The sequence below is a fragment of the Rattus norvegicus genome, chromosome 10 (assembly GCF_036323735.1).
Source record: "Rattus norvegicus strain BN/NHsdMcwi chromosome 10, GRCr8, whole genome shotgun sequence".
Classification (NCBI taxonomy): Eukaryota; Metazoa; Chordata; class Mammalia; order Rodentia; family Muridae; genus Rattus; species Rattus norvegicus.
In genome coordinates this window covers 105,205,614-105,228,002 of record NC_086028.1, presented here as the reverse complement: position 1 = coordinate 105,228,002, position 22,389 = coordinate 105,205,614, and the positions used below count along the sequence as shown (strand labels likewise).

At 49.8% G+C, this 22,389-nt stretch overlaps 1 protein-coding gene across 7 annotated transcripts in view; it reads right to left on the bottom strand.

Moving 5' to 3' along the window:
- Rnf213 (ring finger protein 213) overlaps positions 1–22,389 on the bottom strand; it is a 99,276-nt gene that overhangs the window by 26,146 nt on the left and 50,741 nt on the right. For 3 of the 7 annotated variants that reach the window (XM_039087541.2, XM_039087543.2, XM_063269247.1), the window contains 14 exons: positions 17,607–21,209; positions 15,490–15,626; positions 15,039–15,134; positions 13,795–13,913; positions 12,215–12,334; positions 11,702–11,832; positions 11,228–11,369; positions 10,838–10,976; positions 7,588–7,779; positions 5,766–5,911; positions 3,954–4,108; positions 1,557–1,769; positions 1,117–1,298; positions 479–599 (listed from right to left, as the gene is read on the bottom strand). In XM_039087541.2, coding sequence (XP_038943469.1) covers positions 479–599; positions 1,117–1,298; positions 1,557–1,769; positions 3,954–4,108; positions 5,766–5,911; positions 7,588–7,779; positions 10,838–10,976; positions 11,228–11,369; positions 11,702–11,832; positions 12,215–12,334; positions 13,795–13,913; positions 15,039–15,134; positions 15,490–15,626; positions 17,607–21,209 — 5,496 coding nt within the window. Of the gene's footprint in view, positions 1–478; positions 600–1,116; positions 1,299–1,556; positions 1,770–3,953; positions 4,109–5,765; positions 5,912–7,587; positions 7,780–10,837; positions 10,977–11,227; positions 11,370–11,701; positions 11,833–12,214; positions 12,335–13,794; positions 13,914–15,038; positions 15,135–15,489; positions 15,627–17,606; positions 21,210–22,389 lie in introns of those variants that run through there. The other 4 variants (XM_039087542.2, NM_001427681.1, XR_005490584.2 and 1 more) reach the window with 3 other exon arrangements.

The window sequence follows — 22,389 nt, the reverse complement described above, 5'->3', positions numbered from 1 at the left end:
CATCACCAGTATGCTTAAAGGTGGTAGCGTTTTCTGCAGAAACGTGTCCTGTAATGCCACTCACTTTATCAAAGGTTTGGAGGGGCAGAGCATAAGTGGTTTCCTGTTTGCTCCCTTGCCCTTCCTCATGGCTGTTGCTATGACCATGGTGATGGCATGCATTTTCTCCCCAAGCTGAGCCACTGGGTCATTTTATGGTCACTCTAGAGGCTAAGGGTGCTAATTTCTTTATTCCTCCCAAAGAGGTCACAGGCTGGATAACTGCATCTCTGTTCCTGCAACTGAATGCTCCGTAGTAACCCTGGCTTAGCCATCTGAGGAGATGGTCAAATAGCCACCATCAACGATGTGGTGGTCTGTCACGCCATCGCTGCCCTTTGCAGTAAGCAATAATCCACCAACCGGAGGAAACAGACAGGGTTTCGGGTCTGCACACTCCCCAGAGACAGGCAGGCTTTTACCTCAGCCCAGTACTTACTTTGTCTAGTAAGGAGACATACTTGGTTACCAGTGGACTCAGCTCAGGAATCTGGCTCTCAGTGCCCAGAAGAACGTGCTCCACAAAGAGGGCAATGGAGAAGATGCGGTTCCACAGGGCTCTGTCAAGAGAGGGGTGCTACCCGATGAGTTCTGACAGAGGAGCCCGAGATATGGGTGAAGAGAGCAGGAGCTGAGCAACAACTTGAGACTGGGCCCAGTGGAGGGCGCTTTCCCTGTATGCACAGCACTGGGCTGCAGACAAGCTCCTCACTCTTCTACACGTAAGACCTGTCTCAAGTGCAGTGCTTCAGTGCACATTGGTCCTGCAAGAGCAGCACAGGGACTGACTGTCTTCTGACCTTGACAGCCTGCCCCTGGGGCCCCTTCTACTTTGCCTACATTGTAATAGCATGCTCACTTCCTACCACTTCCAGGGCCATCTTCCTGGGTCTTTAGAACCAAAGGAGATAACCAGCACTCGAAAGAGGGTCCACCATTAATCAGGTGCATGAGGTTAATTAATGTAACTCTTGTCCCAGAAAGGCCTGCCCACCTTCCTCAGTTATACTGTAAGGTCTGGCAGGTTCCAGTGGCGAGCACAGGCAAAGTGCAGAGAGGCAGGCTCCTGCTGCTTACCTGACCTCCTGGATGATAGCTCTGGTCATGCTCCCACTGTCTTGTAAGTACCCTTCTGAACAGACAAGCTCCAGGGGCATGGACAGATTCTTTACGAGCTGTAACCAAACCCTGGGGCTTGGCTTCAGGATGTCTCCCTTCAGTATTTCAGCACAGGCCATTGCTGCAAATGCATCGAGTGTCTGCAACAAGAAGAACTGGCACGTGATGGATGCAGCAGGACTCTCTTCTCTACCACCTCCCCCGAGACACCCTGCATCCTGAGTCCCAGTGCATTCTCGGGTCCAGGCTTGAAGCCTACTCCTCCACTCCACTGCAGACGTGCCCATAAAACATCTATATAGGACATGTAGTTCCTCTGTAGTTCCTCTGCCCTCAGGATGGAATCTGAAGCTCCCACCGAGGGCAGCGCAGGTGGCCTTCCCCAAGGGAACACATACCATTTCACACCCAGCCAAGTTGTGCTTCTCTGCTGCTTGACTGAGGCTGCTCAGAACCTGGGGGTGGATGGTCAGAATTCTGGAGAAGTTCTGGAGCCGGGTCCTGAAGTGCTGATAGGCAAGGTGCACCCAGGGCAAGGAGAGTCCCTCTTCAGGTGTTCCTGAAGCCACTTGGAGCTCACTGAGGCAGGACCTCAGGGCCATCTGCAGAAACTGGAGACAAAAGAATTTCAGCACATAATTGTACATGGTAAAGATATGATTTCTTGCGGAAAGGCATAAATAAATATTCAAAGGCGTACAGAAGAAAATTGGAAAATCAGGCCTAAGATCCCCTGGCTGTTTTTTGGTGGAACCTTATGGGCACTTTCCCCACCGACACCCTAAACTGATGTGTTGTCTAATCTTGTGTCAACCTGATCGAGCTGGAGTCATCTGAAAGGAGGGAACCACCATTGAGAAAATGCCTGCCTAAGATCCAGCTATAGGATGTTTGCTTGGAGAGGGCCCGACCCACTATGGGCTGTCACCCTGGGCTGGTGGTCCTTGCGCTATCTATATGATAGCAGGCAGAGCAAGCCAGTAAGTGGCACCTCTCCATGGTTTCTGCATCAGCTCCTGCCTCCAGGAACGTGCACTGTCTGAGTTCCTATCCTGATTTCCTTCAGTGGTGAATAATGAGATGAAAGTGTAAGCCAATTAAATCCTCTCCTCCCTACTTGGTGTTGGTCATGGTGCTTCACTGCAGCAATAGAGACCTTAACTAAGAACCTGAGGTCATTCTGTTCCCCAAGTTTTTACTTGGTGTTACATTTTAAACACCCCTCCCACACTAGTCAACCCAGATAACATTGTTTTAATGGTTGGCAAGCAATCTGTCCCTCCTTTCTTCTCATGGATTTGAGGGAAAAATGTTTGTGTGTGTGTGTGTGTGTGTGTGTGAGCGCGCGCTCGCGTGCACGCGCACAGATTTTCTCTGCAGCTCTGCCCTGAAACTTAGTGTGTGGATCAGACTGGCCTCAAACTCATAGAGAGATTGACCTGCCTCTGCCCCACCCCAGTACTGGACTTGAAGTCATGTGTCACCACATTTAGTACTGGGTTTTCCTATGTGGCCCAGACTGGCCTTGAACTTACAATTCTTTTTTTTTTTTTTTTTCTTTTTTTTTTCTTTTTTCTTTTTTTCGGAGCTGGGGACCGAACCCAGGGCCTTGCGCTTGTTAGGCAAGCGCTCTACCACTGAGCTAAAATAAATCCCCAACCCCAAACTTACAATTCTTACTTGGTCTTTTGGACCCTAGGATTATAGGGGTATAACACCATATTTAGCTCTCCCTCTCCTATTCTTTTTTCCAAAATTAAGTTGTTTCTAATTCCATTTTCTTAGAAACCAAGCTGACAAGAGCCTCCTCGCATCTGCCCACATTTCAAACACTGCTCGCAGTGAAGACGCTGTTGACAGGCTCCGGTCACTGTTGTCTGAGGGGTCGTCACCCAGTGATCTGTCTTTGCCTCTGCCTTCACAACTTTGACTCTGATCTCTTTTTTTTTTTTTTTTTTGGTTCTTTTTTTCGGAGCTGGGGATCGAACCCAGGGCCTTGCGCTTCCTAGGTAAGCGCTCTACCACTGAGCTAAATCCCCAGCCCCGACTCTGATCTCTTTTTAAGGTCAGTTTTTTCTTTATTACTTTAAGATTTTTTTATTTGCGTGTGTGTGTGTGTGTGTGCACGCGTGCACATGCACATATGTACAGGTATCCAAAGGGGCAAGGCCAGAGGAAGCTTTTGCATCCCCTGAAGGAAGGGGTACAGGCTGCCTGATGTGAGTGTTGGGAACCAAACTTAGACACCCTGGAGGAACAGTGAGCACTCTCGACCCCAGAGTCATCTCTACCTTAGCAGCAGGACTGACAACGATGCCATTTAGCTAGGCATCTAAGATTGTTTCTATCCCCGGGTGGCTTATAAGTTTCACAAATCAAACAAGGCTAAATTCTCAGTGATTCCCAGGTAGACTACATTACCTTGTGACCTTAGTTGTAGTATGCCCTCAGATGTGTACCTGTGCGGTGAAGTATGAAGGTTTAGGGAGTCCAGTGACCTTCATTATCATTATCAATGTCACGTAGCCCAGGCTGGTCCTCAACTTACTATGGACTTGAACTTCTGTTCCTCTTGCTTCTACCTCCCAAGAGCTGGGATTACAGATGTATGCCACATGCTGGCAGCTATGGGGAGATCTTAAGAGCTCCAAATGACACAGGTTTGGTTCTAGAAGGCACAGAGTGGAGGTTGAGGGCCTGGTCCTGAGTGTTCCATGGGGCTCTGTGTCTAATCTGAGGATGTACTCTGGCCCATATTATAGAAGCTCCACTCTTAACCCTGACTCCACACCTACCATTAACTCCTCCCGTGAAGACACTTTCATGGTCAAGAGCAGGAAGTCCTTCAAGTAGCTCTGCAGGAGTTCCTGCTGCTGTGCCGTGGGGAACTGAGCAAGATACAGGCCCAAGGGAGTTTTCTGGAAGATTTCCACAAACTTTTTTGATAATCCTACAGAGAGGAAGACAAAGAGGCATGAGCAAGAAACCACGTCTATGGAAGATAGTTACTGCCCCCAAAAGGAGCCATTATACCCAGGCTGGAGGGGTGGTGGCTCTGCTGAACTGGAGCCCAGGGAAAACATGGTGCTCGCCACTGGCCAGATGGTAGGGAAAACAAAGGCAGAACCAATGTTGACGTTAGGTCACAAGCAGCCAGGCTAGCCCCGAGGGAAGAAGAGGCCTGGGAGCCACATCTGTGCTGCATGCACAGAGTGAGTAGGAAGGTGGGCTGCTCCTTGAGCTGGAGTCAGAGGCCACAGCAACTAGAGTCCTGCCTGCCCACAGCTCTGGTCACTTGTTGCCCTAGACAAGCAGGGGCAGATGGACTGTAGTCACGGGACAGGGAGGTGCTTCCTCAGGAGAGACAGCAGTCGCAGACCTGGAAACCAAGGTCAGCACGGAGTGGCTGCACCAGCCTCTGGTGAGTCCTGAGGGGGTACTTGTTGCAGAAAACAACTTTTCACCAGAAGATGTTTGGCTGCCATTTTTTTCTAGACAGACAATGGCCAAATCTCTCATGTGACAGCAGGGTACTTTGTGACTAGGAGGACCTGTGGGTCCACATGGAGGAGGATACTTTGCTCTGGTTGCCACCATGTCCTGCTGAGGTTCCACAATAGGGACATCTCCCACGGCTGCCACCTGTGTTATTTAGGAGCCTCAGATGAGAATAACCTTCCTACATCAGGGAGCAAACTCTCTGTGATGTAACATGACCTATTTTGTCATGCCCCCAAACAGTGACTAACAGTCACTTTGAAGGCTATCCTTGTCACCTACAGACTTATACCCTTGATGGAGACTTGCTCCTTCAACAAAATTTTAATTTATGGTTATATGTATTTGGGCATACACATACATGTAGTATGATTTATTTTGAGCATTGGTCCTTTAAAGCACCTCTAGTTGCTGGTCAAATGGCCCTTTAAGAATTCTTAGCTATTAGAACTGTTTGATCCTAAGACTGTCAAGTGTTGGTTGCCCCTTGGATTTTGAGGAACAGGATAGGCTTTGAAAAGCCAGCTGAGGCAGAGAAAAGGGACAAGGGGCCAGCAGAGTGAGAGGAGAAGGCAGTTGGTGCAGAAGACAGATGAGCCAGGAGAGGCAGAGCTGAGCAGGTAGGGTACCATGGTTGTAGTTTGGAGCTGCTGGTATTGGGAACACTGGGAGAAGGGGGTGTTAGGCAGACTGTTGAGGGGGCCAAGGGAGGAACGGTTGGGAGAAAGCTTTGAAGGGGCTGGGCTGTAAATTGGGAGAAGGGCTGGTAGGGAGGTAAGAGAATTGGTTATTGTTTGTAAAACACACACACCAAAACCATTTTACACATCTACTCATGTGACTCAGCACATGACAGGGGACAACTTGGGCAATCAGTTCTCTCCTACCACGGAGGTCCTAAGGATTGGACTTAGGTTGTCAGGCTTGACAATAGGTGTCTTTACTCACTGAGCCACATTGTCAGTCCTTTAACAGAAATTTTAAAATGGAGGAATGATAAACTGGAGACTACTCCATACCCAGAGTATTAAAACGAAAACCTCCACAACTGTCCTGCCTTCAACAGGTTAATCCATTGCAGTCTTGAGGTGGCCATGGGGGAGCCTCACCCTCTGTGTCTGTGATATACTGAGCCTGCACCCAGAGCTCCTCCAGGTAGTCCCTGATTCTCCAGCTGAAGGGGACAGCATTGCAGGCATCCTTGAGCAGGTTCATGTGGCTCTGCACCAGGATGAAGGGCATCTCACTGTTGGACCTGCAGCAAGGCAAATGAGAACGAGGCTGGTGAGTGGAGCTTGACTCTGGCTGCTGTGCACAACTGAGACCAGCCCTTCAGCCCTGAGAGAGGCTGGTGCTGGGGGACGGCTCTGCACCGGAGCTCTTGCCTATGTGGGTGACACGCTAGGCAGCATTTCAGTACAGCAAGGAACAAGGATAGAGACAGTGGGGGATGGCGGATGGTTCAGTCAAGTCACACTGTGCAAGCGCGAGGACCTGAGTTTAGATTCCTAGCATCCCCATTTGGAAGAGAAGGTGCAGTTGCACACACTTGAAATCTCAGTGCTGGGACGACGGAGATGAGGGAAAATCCCTAGTCTTGGCTGCCCAGCCACTGGGTAAGCTTCAGATGAGAGAATCGGTCTCAGAACATAAGGTGTGAGGTGGGAGAGATGGTTCAGCAGGTCAGAGCACATACTACTCCATCAGAAACCTGAGTTCACTTCCTAGTACTCACATCAGATGGCTCATAGCCACATCGAGCCCAGCTCCAACGGTTGTTCTTGCCTTTGTGACAAGTATGTACACACACACACACACACACACACACACACACACACACACACAGACACACACAGACACAGACACACACACACAGTCACACACACACAGACACACACACAGACAGACACATAGACACACGCAGACACACACACAGTCACACACACACACACACACACACACAGACACACACACACACACAGACACACACTCTCTCCTTTAAGGAAAGGTGGAGGGTGATGAAGGAAGAAAGTCGGTGCTGCCCTTGGTCTCCACAGGCATGAACACTTACAAGCATATGCACATAAAATTAATAAATTTTAAAAAATAAAATTAAATAAATCAAAGACATGGTATTGTAGGTCATGTGGATAGTGGGGGAGGTGGGGGGGTTCTAGGTCAGCGGTTCTGCTATAAAGGAACTCAAGGAAACCCCCTATTTACAGACAAAAGAAAAAGTAGAAGCAGGAGACAAGGAAGGTACCCAGCTTTCAGTGGCAGAGCCAGCCCTTCTGTGTTCTTTCTGCCCGTCCGACTCTCTGACTGCCGCTGTGCGGGGGAGTCTGACCATGAGCTTAAAGCCTGTCCTGTGGACATCCACTGCACACTATACTTAAATAAGTGCTTCCGTCAGCCATTGAGTCCCATTCCCAGAGCTGGGGAGATGGTTCAGTAGATGCTGTTTCAGATGACTGGAGTTCTATTGCTGGTACCCACATTGGGTGGCTCATGACTGCTTGAAACTCTAGTTCTAGAACCGACCCCTCTTCTGGGCTCTATGGGGACCCACACATGTTGCACCTATACACTTCTCTAGATCTATGTACTTCTTGGTAACCTACATCCTGGAGCCCCACAGGGTCAGGCCCTGGATGGAGACTAAAAAGGGAAGGCAGGCGAAGCACAGGCCCTGCCAAGCTCAGCATCTTGGCACGACAGACCCTGGTGTCCTGAACCATCACATGTGCTCTCAAAGCAGGCAGATGGGACAGCAGAGAGGGACTAAAGACCTCTCAGGGGTTTGATGAGTACTGTCTACTCCTATGACCCTCCAAGCTGCACCTGGCACCCTAGGACAGTACCTGCCTAGCAGTCACTTGGAGAGCTGCTTTGCTGTGACCGTCCCTTCATAAAAGCAAGGCAGTCACTTACCTTGTGTTATTCAGCGCAAGAGGGATGTTCAGGAACTTAATATCACTGTAAATAAACATCCAAAGATCTTGAGCCCAGGCCGGTGAACCTGGCCGGGCCAGAAGCTCCAGGTTGCCATCTCTGTCGATGTGAGATATCATGCTTGCCAGGATGGGGGTGACCACATCTTGGACCCGCTTCCAAAGGGTGTGCCTGTAACAGGGACAGAGGGAACCCCCTGTGGTCAGGGTAACCATGACATGCATGGCTGCCTCCATATTACCTTCCTGAGGTTCCCACATGAAAGCCAGAGCAAGAGCTTTCCAACATTCTCAAGAATGGGGAAAGCAACTGGAAAGATGGCTCAGTGGCTAACAGCATGAGCTGCTCTTCCCAAGGTCCTGGTTTGAGTCTTAGCACACACATGGCACCTCACAACCACCTGTAACCCCAGTTCTAGGGGATCTGCAGGGGGTGCGCAGGTACACACGCATGCAAAACACTCAAAGATAAAATCAAGCTCTTCTAGTAAAAACAGGAGAAGGGGTGGTGGGGAAAGAGGGCTTCAAACAGGAGCACAGAAGCTTAGAGGCAGAGATGGGGGACCTAGTCTCATGGCTGTGACGAAACAGGCGGCAGCAAGTGAAGGCACCGGCTTGGTTTTATAGTTTCCAGAAGCAGTCATCCATTTCCACTGACAATGAAAACAGTGCCCAGATTCACTGAGAAAGAGACTTCCTGCAGCTAGCAACAAAACGAAAACTCAAAGTTGGCTTTCTCCAGGTCAGGGCAGTTGGGCAGCGAGCGCCTCTTGGGATGTAATTCTGAGGCACCTGTGCTCTGCACGCGTGTGCTCGAGATTGCCACGGTCACTGTGTGAATTAACCTGCATTTCCTGCTGACGTGCTTAGAGCTGGATGGGAGGCAGTGGGAGAGCAGCAGCTTACAAAATCCAGGGCCTGAGCTCAACCTCCCGCCCCATGCCAAGGAGATACACACATATACTGAATAACTAATTGATCATAAAATCATAATAAAATAAAAGAATTATTAAGTAATCTTGGAGATTGGTTTCTAGTGTTAGCATTTAATATAGAGAATTTGAATTGAAGAGATGTATGTACTAAGGGAGAAAACAGACGCCTTGGTGGGCAAAGCCATTCCTTGGCTTAACAAGCATACCCAAAACAGTGACAAGAAGAGACAAGAACAAAGATGTGAGGCAAAGCAAACAGCTGAGCCGAGGCTGGAAGAACCTCCCTGCCAATGGACTGCAGGCTTAGATAAACAAAGAAACTCAAAACCAACCAGCACTCAAGACAGACAAGCGGGCGTCAAGGCCTGCCATCCAGAGGACGCATTTCCGTGTTAAAATGGGGGCAGTTGGGGGTTGGGGATTTAGCTCAGTGGTAGAGCGCTTGCCTAGGAAGTGCAAGGCCCTGGGTTCGGTCCCCAGCTCCGAAAAAAAGATCCAAAAAAAAAAAAAAATGGGGGCAGTTGTAAGCTGTTCCCAAGACATGCTAGTGACCAGAGTGAGAGCCAGCTGTTGCAAAGCTGTGGCGATGAACCCCAAAGACCGCATTCCACATCAAAGGGGTGGAGAAAAGGGAGATGGCGTAGACGGATTTTAAACATGTGAGCTAGAAGACGAGCAGCCACAGGAAGCAGAAATGCAACTGGGTTTGATAGCAGGCCTTACAGGTACCTTCAGGGAAAGATAAGAAAGAGGAATGAGGAGATAACTGAAACAGAAAAGCCCTACAGGGAGGAGCCAGCACCACAGCCTGAGGTCCTCCAGAGACCTGTGGTACTCAGCCCTCCAACAGAGGCTCTTCAAAGCTCCTCACAAGACCAGACGAAATGGTCAGTTTTATAGACAATAAAGTACTCTCCCAGCTCCTAATGCTGCAAATAGTGTCACCTCAACCAATAGGTGCCATTGTCAGCGCATGGTCACAGCCTCTGAAAGCATCACTTTCTATGGCTTATGACATATTGGCAAACACTCACATCCCCCAGGAATAGATGATCTGGGGGTTTCCCTGAATATTTTTTATTATAAAAAAGGTTTAAATAAAAGACCAGCAATGCCCCATATAACAATGATCCAGGTTCATTTAAGACCCTCAGGAGGGCAGGTTACATCTCAGATTTGCTCAGGGATATAGGAAGAAACACCTGGGCACTTATCCTTGATATAAGAGTCCCACCAGCAGGAGCACCTAACCGAGAGTCCCACCAGCAGGAGCACCTCACCGAGAGTCACACCAGCAGGAGCACCTCACTGAGAGTCACACCAGCAGGAGCACATCACCGAGAGTCACACCAGCAGGAGCACATCACCGAGAGTCACACCAGCAGGAGCACCTCACCGAGAGTCACACCAGCAGGAGCACATCACCGAGAGTCACACCAGCAGGAGCACCTCACCGAGAGTCACACCAGCAGGAGCACCTCACCGAGAGTCACACCAGCAGGAGCACCTCACCGAGAGTCACACCAGCAGGAGCACCTCACCGAGAGTCACACCAGCAGGAGCACATCACCGAGAGTCACACCAGCAGGAGCACATCACCGAGAGTCACACCAGCAGGAGCAGCAGGAGCACCTCACCGAGAGTCACACCAGCAGGAGCACCTCACCGAGAGTCACACCAGCAGGAGCACCTCACCGAGAGTCACACCAGCAGGAGCACCTCACCGAGAGTCACACCAGCAGGAGCACATCACCGAGAGTCACACCAGCAGGAGCACCTCACCGAGAGTCACACCAGCAGGAGCACCTCACCGAGAGTCACACCAGCAGGAGCACCTCACCGAGAGTCACACCAGCAGGAGCACCTCACCGAGAGTCACACCAGCAGGAGCACATCACCGAGAGTCACACCAGCAGGAGCACCTCACCGAGAGTCACACCAGCAGGAGCACCTCACCGAGAGTCACACCAGCAGGAGCACATCACCGAGAGTCACACCAGCAGGAGCACATCACCGAGAGTCACACCAGCAGGAGCACCTCACCGAGAGTCACACCAGCAGGAGCACCTCACCGAGAGTCACACCAGCAGGAGCACCTCACCGAGAGTCACACCAGCAGGAGCACCTCACCGAGAGTCACACCAGCAGGAGCACATCACCGAGAGTCACACCAGCAGGAGCACCTCACCGAGAGTCACACCAGCAGGAGCACCTCACCGAGAGTCACACCAGCAGGAGCACACCACAGGCACTGTGCAAAGGCCTCCATACTTTTTGCTCCTTTTACCCTTGTACCTGAAGGTGCCTGCCTCCTGCAGGGCATCCTGATTGGCAGCCTCCCTGGTGACCCATTCCTTTAGACTTCGGACCTGGTTCTCTTCTTGCTTGTTTAGAAGAACATGGAGGCGCATCTTAGATTCCCGCAAAAAAGAAGCTGTGAAGACAGGACCTGTTTTGTCCTACTCATGCACACTCGGTGGTAGGGCCCATCAGTTCTTCATAGTTCTTGACACACCTCACCCAAGAGGAAAACTGTTTACCCTCAGCCAATGCAAGTTCTATAAGAGAACCTGACAGATAACCATAGATTCCAACTTTATCCATGCTTCTGCCAAGCCCAAGAAGCCTGGAAGGGCACCCTGTCCCCTTAGGTATATGACTCAGCACCTGGAGCACAGTGCTCACCATTGAGTGTGCTCTCTTCATTTAAGAGGTCAAGAAGAATGGTGACTCTCCTCATGTTGCGTGCACAGCTCTCACTCTGGTCTCTGAGCATCCCCACGGCGCCCTGCACGCAGCTCCGCACCAGTCTGGTGGTGTCCAGGACCTGTGAACACCGAGGAAGAACAAGACTTCTACTGTGCCTACTGTAGTCTGGACAAAGGCCACCCACGCAAGATGGTGGTTATGTGTTAGCAATCATGTGGCCCCAGGTGGTGGTTAAAGTTGGCAAAACTTACACTGAACCCTACCAGCCACACCTCCTGATGACTGGCTTGAGCACAGCTTAGAGGAGATGATCCCTTACATGTGCATTGTGGAAGGAGGAAAGGTCTCAGACTAACCCCACTGTCCCCTTCCCCCAAACACAAATACAGGTGAGAGGTCAAACATGCAGCTCAAGCGTCTCCCTTAGCAAATGGCAGAAGCAGGACTCACATCACAGCCTCTCAGGTCACAGGCCCTCTTCATCTCCTCCGAACCTTCTTCTTCCACTTCCATTTGTTCCTCTGCCACTTCCCCCGACTTGCTGGACTCTGTCTCCATCTCCTCCTCTGGGTCATCCTCTGCTAGACAAAAGGCAAGGCAAACGTGTTCAAGACAGCTGCAGGACCAGACTGCCTAGGTTTATACCCAGGTTGGGACTTGCCAGCCTTCCTTGTCCCTGTCTGCAGTGATGGCTCTAGAAAAGTGAACATGTGCCTGGTATATCAGCTCCAACTCCAGGCTCAGGCACTCCCTAGCCTGGGCTCTAAAGGCTGGCCAAGGGATCATGGTGTAGCCTGGCACCCTGGGGCACACTCAGGTGGCCTTCCTCTTGGCTCCAGCATTGCTGTGATCTCTGCTGAGGGCCAGGGGCTGGAACAGCACAGTGGCTCTGCATCCAGCACCACAGCTGGCATTTCCCTCTTGACACATACACCATTCCCCAGATGACTGTCTTGTACTCACGCTCAGGTTTGTCCACTGGCTCAAACAGCTGGCTGATGGTGACATTCTGCAGTTTGGTGACATCTGAGGCCATGACTGTCGATCTGCGGAGGTCATCAATATGTACAGACCTCCATAGCCCTGCGAAGAACAAAGTCTCTGGAGTCTTCTATAACTTAGCTGGTTCCTTCTCATTTATAAACAAAATATACCTTCAACCTGGCTTTTTACATTAACTTATTTATATTCATTATTATTGTGTGTATGTATGTGTATGTATTTGTATGTGTGCACACATGTGCCATAAAGCACTTTCGTGGATTCAGAAGATAACCTGTGATCATTGGTTCTCTCCTTAAGAGCCTGGGGCACTCATCAAGCTCAGATGGTCAGATTCCAAAGCAAGCACCTTTACCTGCTCAGCCATCTAGCTGGGCTAACCCAGATTTGTTTTTTAAAGGTTAATTTCTATGTACTTGAGTATTTGACTATGTGTGTATGTGCTCACCACGTGTGTTCTTGAAGGTCAGAAGAAGGCATCAGACCCCCTAGAACTGCAGACATAGATGATAATGGTCTACCACATGGAAGCTAGGAATGGAACCCAGGTCCTCTAGGCCAGCAGCCAGAGCTCTTAGTCTCTGTGCTATCTCTCCAGCCCCCTAACCCGGATTTTTAATTGCACCACTGCTAAGGGAGTGATCAGTACCCCAAAGTCTAGGACATGTGCAAAAACACAAGATCTGTCAGCAAGATCGACCTAGGTACTATTAAGACCTAAAATAATCTCTTTAAGAGTGTCCACGGTGACTCTAGGCTCCCCACTCACATCTCATTGTAGCCACCACATCATAATTAGTAAAGGCACAGAGGCGCTGGTATCTCTTGACTTCCAAAACACACATGCCTCACAGCAGGAGAGAGCTGGGCAGTGATATGAACATTTCTCCCACAAAATGTCAGTGCACAAAACCAAAGGGAAAGGAAAGTGAAGCTGGGGAGTTGGTGCTGGAGAGAGGGGTGTGAAGACCTCAGAATCCCTACATCATGTCGGGTGGGAGTCAGAGGCCGTGCCCACCTAAGGTAGACAAGGGACTGCTGATGCCACTGCAGTGTGCCCAAAGCTTGTCTGCTTTTGTGCTTTTGATAGAAGTCTTTCTGTGTAACCAGGCTGGCTTTGAACCTGCAGCCCTCCTGCCTTAGCCTCCAGAAATCTGGAATTATTAATGTGTGCAACCTCCATACCCAGGTAACTGCGACTGGGTAAGAAACCAAATTGCCACTCAGTATTGTTGGGATTCAATTCTAACTTCAGACACGGGATCACATAAGAAACACCTCAAATGATGCTTAAAAAAAAACCATTCTTGGGCTGGAGAGATGGCTCAGTGGTTAAGAGCACCGGACTGCTCTTCCAGAGGTCATGAGTTCAATTCCCAGCAACCACATGGTGGCTCACAACCATCTGTAAAGAGATCTGACGCCCTCTTCTGGTGTATCTGAAGACAAATACAGTGTACTTATATATAATAAATGAATAAATAAAAAAAAATAAAAAAAAGGGGGGGAAAAAAACCCATTCTTCAGTGTTGTGGCCCTACCTCCATGGAACCCCACGTATGGTGTACCACTTCCCATTCGAGACAGTTTTGTGACAAAATAAACGAAGACGAAGTCCTCTGTTCCCTGTGTTTTGTTGATTTCATTGATGGCAGAATACCTGTTTAACAAACACCGATCAGTGCCATGCAAACAAACCTGTGCTGGGAAGCTGGCTGGTGGTGCCCCATGAGCTGACCAGCCGTCTCAGCCTCCCAGGCTTAGGTGCTTGAGTGCAGTTCACACCCCCAGGATGAGGTGGGCTCACTGCCCCTCCCAGAATCCTCTGCTCAGAATGAGAATTCCTTTCTCAATAGAGCCCTGTGTTTTCTGGGCTTTGCCTGCTGTGGCTTGGGCCTCTGGCCTTCCTATGGATCCCTGAAGAGGGCTATCTTTGTAGCACAGCGGTGGAGAACTGGTTTATTAACATGTGAGGTTCAACACTAGCCACCCACACATAAACCACGTACATATCACACTCACACACCACGTATACACACTCGTATTACCCTCACACCACACACAGTCTGTCTGGTTATTGCCCTTGAACTTGCAATAAATTCATATCATACAATCGAAGACAGTTTCCAAAAAGGAAGTCAGAGACAGTGTTGACAATCCTTGCAATGTTCTACTACTGACACTGCTTGTGCTCTTCCCCGGCCGTGTGTGTGTGATATGTGTGTTTATGTGTGTTATGGTGTGTGTGTGTGTGTGTGATATGTGTGTTTATGTGTGGTATGGTGTGTGTGTGTGTGTGTGTGTGATATGTGTGTGTGTATGTGTGTGTGTGTGTGTGTGTGTGTGCGTGCACATGCACATGTGTGCATGACTGTAGAACCCAGAGATCAACCTCAGCTATCACTCCTTAGGAGTGGTCTATCTTGATTCTGGTCAGTGTCTCACCAGGACTTGGGGCTCTCTGTTTAGGCTAAACTTGCTAGTCACTGGGCCCAGGGGTCATCTGGCTCCTCCCCCCTAGCACTGGTACTGCAAGTGTGCATCGTCACGCCCAGCTTTTACATGAGTGCTGGGACCAGACTCAGTTCTCTCGCTTACGTGACCGAGCTATTCCCTAGAACTCTAGCTTTTTCCTTCATGTATACAGTCATCTGGTGGAATAAAAAGAGAATATTCTTGTTAGCGTGTGGCTTGTGACAGACATCGTGCTGCTCGCAGGGAAGATTTTCTGAGGCTGTGAGTGTTGGTTCCCCATGTTGTTTATGGACAAGCTCTGAAAACATACTTGGCAGAGGCTACGAGCTGCGCACTATGGATGCCATCGTCAAAGTCTGTCTGGATGACAAGGATCTTACGCCTGGCTGGGTTCCTTAAGCAGGAGCTGGAGGAGAAAGGGAATAGATTATCGGGCGGGTTCTCCCTTCCAGAAAAATGGATAAAGGAATTCCTTGAAGCATGGTGAGGCCAGGGCCATAGAGAAAAAGCATGCAGGGAGGTATGCAGGTAGGCGGATGACTCAGCGGAATTCTGAATGGCCAGCAAGGCTGCCTGAGGAGACTGAGGAAGCTTCATGGGTGGGATAGAGTATCGGGGGCAGGGGAAGAGCAGGAGGGCCCAGACAGCGCCCACTGCAGAGTGAAGCAGTGCTCCACTCATTAAGCAGTGTTAGTTACAGCTTTGACAAAGCACCTGACAAGGGCTGAGCCCTACTGATTGGAGCTCGCAGAGGGCCTCACCGGACATCCTTAAGGAACGAATATTCAGTGTCAAACTGCTGTAGTGACAGCACAATAGGCTTTGGGGCCAGTCCTCTCAGCTCAGACTCTAGGACATCACAGTCATGACTGGTCAGCAGTCTGGAGAAAGTGGTGATCTGCAAAGGAGAGGAGTGTTGGCAAGAACCAGTGAGGAAGCCCATCTTCCCAGGACAGAACCTAGAAACATGAGGAGGTTGGGCTTTTCGCATCATGGCTGCACATGGTTCAGTGTGCAGAAAGAAAACACCAGCTCAGAGTATCTCCAAAGACAAAGATCGGAGAAGAGATGACAGATGACTTAGTCTCCTTCCTGCTTTGGGGCCCTCTGTAGTCTCTGGATACTTTACGACTCACCACAAATGTCACTTCTTATAAACCAGTGGTTCTCAACCTTCCTAATGCTGCGACCCTTTAATACAGCTCCTAATATTGTGGTGACTACCAAGCATTAAAATTATTTTTGTTGATAGCTTTGTAACTGTAATTTTGCTACTTTTTTTTTTCTTTTTTTTTTCGGAGCTGGGGACCGAACCCAGGGCCTCTAGCAAGCGCTCTACCACTGAGCTAAATCCCCAACCCGTAATTTTGCTACTTTTATAAATCATAATGTAGGGCTGCAAAGATGGCTCAGCGGTTAAGAGCACTGACTGCTCTCCCAGAGGTCCTGAGTTCAAATTCCAGCAACCACATGGTGGCTCACAACCATCTGTAATGGGATCTGGTGCCCTCTTCTGGTGTGTGTAAGACAGCTACAGTATACTCATCTACATTAAATTAATAAATAAAATAAATAAATCATAATGTAAATATCTGATACATGACCCTTATGAAAGGGGTTGAAGCCCACAGATTGACAATTGGCCTCTCTTGCCCCTGTCACATCACTCTCAATGGACATCACACTCTTCACCAGACTCCAATATCCTGAGGGTATGCTAACACTGTGACGCCAGTTCTCACCTGCTGCCCTGACCTCTGAGCTTCTGATTTCCTCATTTCCAAGCCTACTGGCTCCAAACCTGATCCTCGTTCCTGAACTTTCTGTGTTGTGAAGCAGAGCCCCCAGGCAGTTAGGAGGGAACCAGTGAGTGTCCTGTCCCTAGATGCCTCGGTGGCCTGCTGCTCCTCCACCAAGTCAGTAGTCAGCCTGGGCAGCTGCACCTGACCATCTCTTTTCCATGTTTGTGTAGGGTGCTTGTATGGGTGTGCACCACTTGTGCCTGCTGGCCACAGAGCTCAAAAGAAGGCATTGAATCCCCTGGAACTAGAGTTATAGCTGCCATGTGGGTTCTGGGAATTGAACCGAGGTCCTTTGAAAGAGTAGCCAGTGCTCCTAACCATTGCGCTATCTCTCCATCCCCTAAACATTTCTTTGGGTTTTTTGTTTTGTTTTGTTTTGTTTTGCTTTGTTTTCAAGGCAAGGTTTCTGTGTGGCCTTGGCTGTCCTGAAATTCACTCTGTAGACCAGGCCCGGAACTCAAAGAGATCCACCTACCTCTGCCTTCTAGGTGGTAGGATTAAAGGCGTGCACCACCACACCGGACATCCGGTTGTTCTTGATGTAGATCATCTGCCTTTCTGCTCTGACTCTACTGATCCTAAAGCTTTCTAACTGTCTGTTTCCGTGACGGTCTTGTGTCTCACTGTTGTTCCATTGCCAAGGCCCTTCCGGGTTCCTCTAGGCAGGAAGGCTCAGGTTCCTTAGTGGAGCCCCTGAGGCCCTCTGAGAGATCTTTCCAACCTCAAGGCAAAGAACTCACGCTTTGGACCTCAAGTTCTACCAGTGAATTCTTCCAGAGATTCTCACATCTCACTGCCCTCAACCTTGCATGGGGTGCCTCTTAAAGAAATCCTTATATCCCCTTCTCTCCACCCCATCTCATACATAGCGGGCTTCCTATGTCCCTGGTCCTTCCTGCTAGAAGGCTGCCTTTCTAAGCTACACACACACTGGTCAACGATGAGAGGCCACATAGCTATACTATCTGTAAGTCATCCCTGCATGCTGGCTTTAAATACAGCTTGAGTCCCTAACCCTAGGAGCCTAAGACTCTCAGGTGACAGAGCAGAGGGTGAGGCTATGGGAAAGCAGTCACCTCTGTGAAGACAGCCCAGCATTCATGATGGTCCATGCGCAAGTGGGCCAGGAGGAAGTCTACAAAAGAGTTGTGCTGCTGTTTGTAGTAATACTCCTGTGACAGCCGATTTGCAGCGAATGAGCCTAAAGAGGAACCACTCAGCCTGACCACAGCGTCTGGTGTTGCACAATCCAGCAGGATGAACTTGGCCTCTTCAAACACCTTTCGGTACAGCTCCTCTGTGAGATTCCTGCAGCCCTGCCTCTCTACAGCCTGCAGCACCACAGAGGCACAGGCATGGGAATGGTAGCCGATGAAGACATCTGCAGGACTGTACTTGTGTCTGGCAATGAACTGGTCTGCTTTCACATCTGCAAACTCGTGTGCCCACCGCTGCAGCTCCTGCACGATGCCCTTCTGCCACCCCTGCAGCACAGTGTTCATGTCCAGGTAGTGCTTCTCCAGACGGTTGATGAGGGGCACAGGGAACTGCTTGTACACCACATCTTTCTCCTCGATGACGATGAGGCGGAAATCAGTGTGGACTCGACACTTGACTCGGTGGGTACCTAGTCCAAGGTCCACGTACTTCTGGCCCCCAAGGTAGACATAGTACTGGTTGAGAGCATCATACAGGCTCTCATAGAGATTCTGCAGGTTCAGCAACACTACCATCTTCCCTGTCTCCATGCATACCTTCACCCGGTTAATGTTCCTGCAGATCTGGGTGTATTCCTGGTCCTGGGGAAAGCTGGAGCCGAAAATGATCTCGGGTTGCTGACCCTCAAAGAATGTCTGCTGTAGGATCTGCAGGGCCACATAGTTCCTGGTCAGCACAAGCAAGTAACGGGAGTCAGCACTGTCCAGGCCCCTGCTGGATCCCTGCAGGTCAGGGTGAATGTTCTGCTTGATGAGCTCCACAGTACTGACTTCTTCCTTGTACAGGGTCTCGGGAAGACTGGCTGTGAAGATGCTCAGGGCCTGGATATCATCTTTACCACTGAAGTTCCGAAGGACAGCATGAGCGATGTCTCGGGGGGAGAGCCCCTTTTTAGAAGCTTTGGCTTTGGCAAAGACCATCTTGATGAGGCTGTAATAGTCACGAAGCCCAAAGAACTCCTTATCTTGCTTCTGACACACTGTTTCATAGGCCTTGGCAAAGGGTGCAAAATACCCGCGGATTCTATCCTGAACCAGCCTGTCGGAAGAGCAGATCCCCTCGGCGCTCTCTATGAGCTCTTTCTCATTGGGACTGCCACGTGACACAAAAATGCCTCGGTTCATCTTGGCAGGGTCTAGAGCCCAGTTGGAAATGCCAACGAAGCCGACTTGTTTGTACGGGGCAGGGTCATCTTCAATGCACCCGTCTTCCAGCAGGGGGTGCAGGGTCTTGAGGGGCATCTTGGGTGAGTCTTCAGCCAGCCCCACCTCATCCAGCACCACCACGGAGACATACTGCTGCAGGTCCTTCCCCTGCTGGAACCGAGCGCACTGCTTAAAGGTGCTGATGATGCCCTGCGGGGTGGAATGGGGGCTGCACTGGAATGACACCAGATGGACCTGTTTCAGGCAGCGGAAGAGGTCCGAGGAGGCAGCCTGCCCTTGCATGGCGTCTGCTACAATAATCTTGGCCAGGGATTTGGAGCTGCCGGGCTTCCCCACTAGGAAAAGTGGAATCTTAAGCTCAATGCAGATTACCATCATGAAGACGTTCTCCTTCAAAGCCAAGTTCCTGGCTATGTTGCTCCTTATGGGTGCATCCCTCAGAAAAAGATCCTGTACATGCGTGATCTCATTGAGGATGACCTTGGGGCTGTTGTATGGTTTGGGAAGGCACCGGGCAATGGCTGCACGGTAGGGTGCTTTCTCTTCTAAAGAGGCGTGGTAGCATACCCCAATGGCCATCACCAGGGACCAGAGAACAGGATCTCTCTCAAAAGCAGGCGTGCTGTCACAGCATTCACGGAGAAAGTCGGCCAGCTTGTTTAAGAGCATGTTACTGTGGTCGTGAAACCACTGGAAAACTTTCACACAGCGCTCCACATCCCGGAGGCTGACGAAACCACATTCATTCTCTCTCTTCCTCATGAACTCCTGAGAGGCAGAGAGCACGTTGGCAATCACGAAAGTCTCTCTTTGATCCACTGTGACAGAGTCCACCAGTCTCTGTACGATCTGTTGGATGTAGAGCCTTTCTGCAGAGTCATTCAGTTGTCCAAAGTCCCATACCAAAGGAATGAGGCTTGGAGGCAGAGCGTGGACTCGATATACCAGCTGCCGCAGGGGGATGGAGCCCAGCCTGTCTGCAGTCTCCTCTGCACCCACTCTATATCCCAAACCTGCTGACTCCAGGCGGTGGATCATCTCCTGGGAGTGCTTCCGGTAAGGGTTGCAGGCAGCAATGACATGCAGACCAGAGTCCTCATTTAGGTGCTCACCACCCACTGTCCGGTCGCACAAGACCTCTTTGATACAGCTCACAGCATCTGTTGTGTTGGCTTCGTCAAAGAACAAGATGGTCTCCAAGTTGTGTTGGGCCTTATTGAAGAAGGCTGTTCTCTCAGCATCCTTGACCCTGGAGTAGATCATGGATGGTGTTGTCCCTCCATGAACCTTCACCAACTTCATAGTTTCTGCCTCAATGCTACCACGCCTGAGGTCGCTAAGAAATTTGATGAGTCTGGTCTTCCCACAGCCCGTCTCTCCCATGATGATAACTGGGATCCCACACCGGAACCGCATTTCAATGGCCAGGATCTTAAGCATATTGTCCGTGGTAAGTTCATATGTTTCATCGGGGTCACTAGGCCACTCGATACCTAGTGCCAGGCAGAGCCTTTCAAGCTTCTCATGTCTGGGCAAGCTATCAAAGTTGATGTTGAAGGGCACTCTCTGAAGCTTCAGCCCATCAAACAGTTCTTTGGTCATGACGTCCTTTTTGATGATATTCCCACTTGAGGGATTGATGGCATCAACATAGCCATTGCTATTGGTCTTCAAGTGAAAACCTATGAATGTCATGGTCATGCGATCACCGTTGAAGAAAACATATGGATGGGGCTCTGACTCCCATCTCTTTCGAAGAGAGAAGGGAGCTAGGTCTTCTTCAGCTACTCCGTCAATGGTGGCCGAGTGCTTACCTGGGCTTTGGTCTGAAGTCTGAAGAGTCGGAGTGGCAAAATCCCTGGCCATTAAGACCATGAAGGTCACCACGAAGTTCTTGAAGCCCCGAAGTGTGTCTCCAGTAAAAGCTGAATTGCAGAAGACAGATGCCTCACAGTCTTTGAGCTGACAGTTCAGAAACCAAGCAAAGTTCCGAAGCTCCGACCAGGAAGGGTTTGTCAGGCCACAGTAAATCAGGAAGTGCTGCAGGCATTCCTCAGGAGAGCCTTCCACAGAGTCTTTTTCATACCGAAATGCGTCCAGGTTCTGCCCCTGATGGAACCGTCTTAAGTACTGGTAAGGTCTTTGGAAAGCTTCACTGCAGAACTCCGCTGGGTCCATCCCAGGTTCTATGTGGCTCCTCTTGGGAGTCAGCTCCATGTTTATCACCTCCTTGGGAGGACGGCAGGTGACTTTGGGGAAGATATCAAGAAATTTGAAAAGGGGTGCACGTGCATTCTGCAAAGAGGAAACACAGATAAAACAATTATCACTGAATTCCCTAAGTCTTTCTGCCTTAAGTCTCCACACAGTCTGCACAGACTGGCAACTTTTGCCTGCTGAGGGTTCAAAGAACTAAATTAGAAGACACATCCCTAACAAGGATACATTTTCTAACACAATCAGAGAGCTGTGTCCTCACTATGCACATATACCTGTGAGGATGTGAGCGCCAAACCTCAGGTCCAAGAGGAACTCGTTATAGAACTAATATGCCTTCCTTCGCAGGGAGAAGTCACCCTGCACACTTGGACACTAACGGGAAAAGACTCCTTGATACAGGTGTGTGCCTGGCTCTGCTTCACTGACTTCCCTGCACCTTACGTTTATGCCTTCCACAAATGCTGTCATCTCTAACATCTTTCAGGTTCCAGCCCCATGTTGCACTTTGAACAATTTGAACAGAGATGACCAGGAGTGCAGATGGGTTGTTATCAAAAATTATTTCTTCCATACACGCCAATGTTGCTCTTTCTGAATAGTTGTTACCCAACCTGGCATGTTTGTGCTTTTCACAGTAAGAGCACAGGACACTTAATGGCAGACCAGGACAGAATGGTGGTTGTGACCCTGTGCTATCTCCATGAGCTGCCTGGTTTTTTTCTTTGTTTGTTTGGGTTTTTTGGTAAGGGGTTGGACCTAAGAGTCAGTTGTAAGTCAAGGTTGTCTCCTTTTGTTATGGAACTGGAGCCTAACTAGAGGTCAGGCTCAGCGAATAAACTCTCTCAATAACCCCTTCACTTTAAGTAGGCACAGAATTTTCTTTTCTACAGTTTCTAACAAGACTGTTCAGTACACTAATCTTCCAGTCATAATGGAGGCAGGGCTCCTATAGCTAAGTTTTACTTGTATAACATAATATTTCCTAATCAGGTATGAAGAAATCCTTCATAGTATCGAGTCTACTTCACGTTTACCCTGAATCAATGAAACAGGCAGCTCTTAACAGAGCTCAGCTGCAAGCCTGAGAAACAGGCTCAGCACCCTCTGGACCATGGATTCTGTGTGCTGACCCTGAGGAAACGCGTCCCAGAAGATTTCACCTCAGTGACGCTGGTCTCTTCTCAGTCTGAAGTAATTTCTCAGCCCCAGCTGACCAGCATGAATTGTCCAAGACAAGCAAAGGTTTCACCTTAGT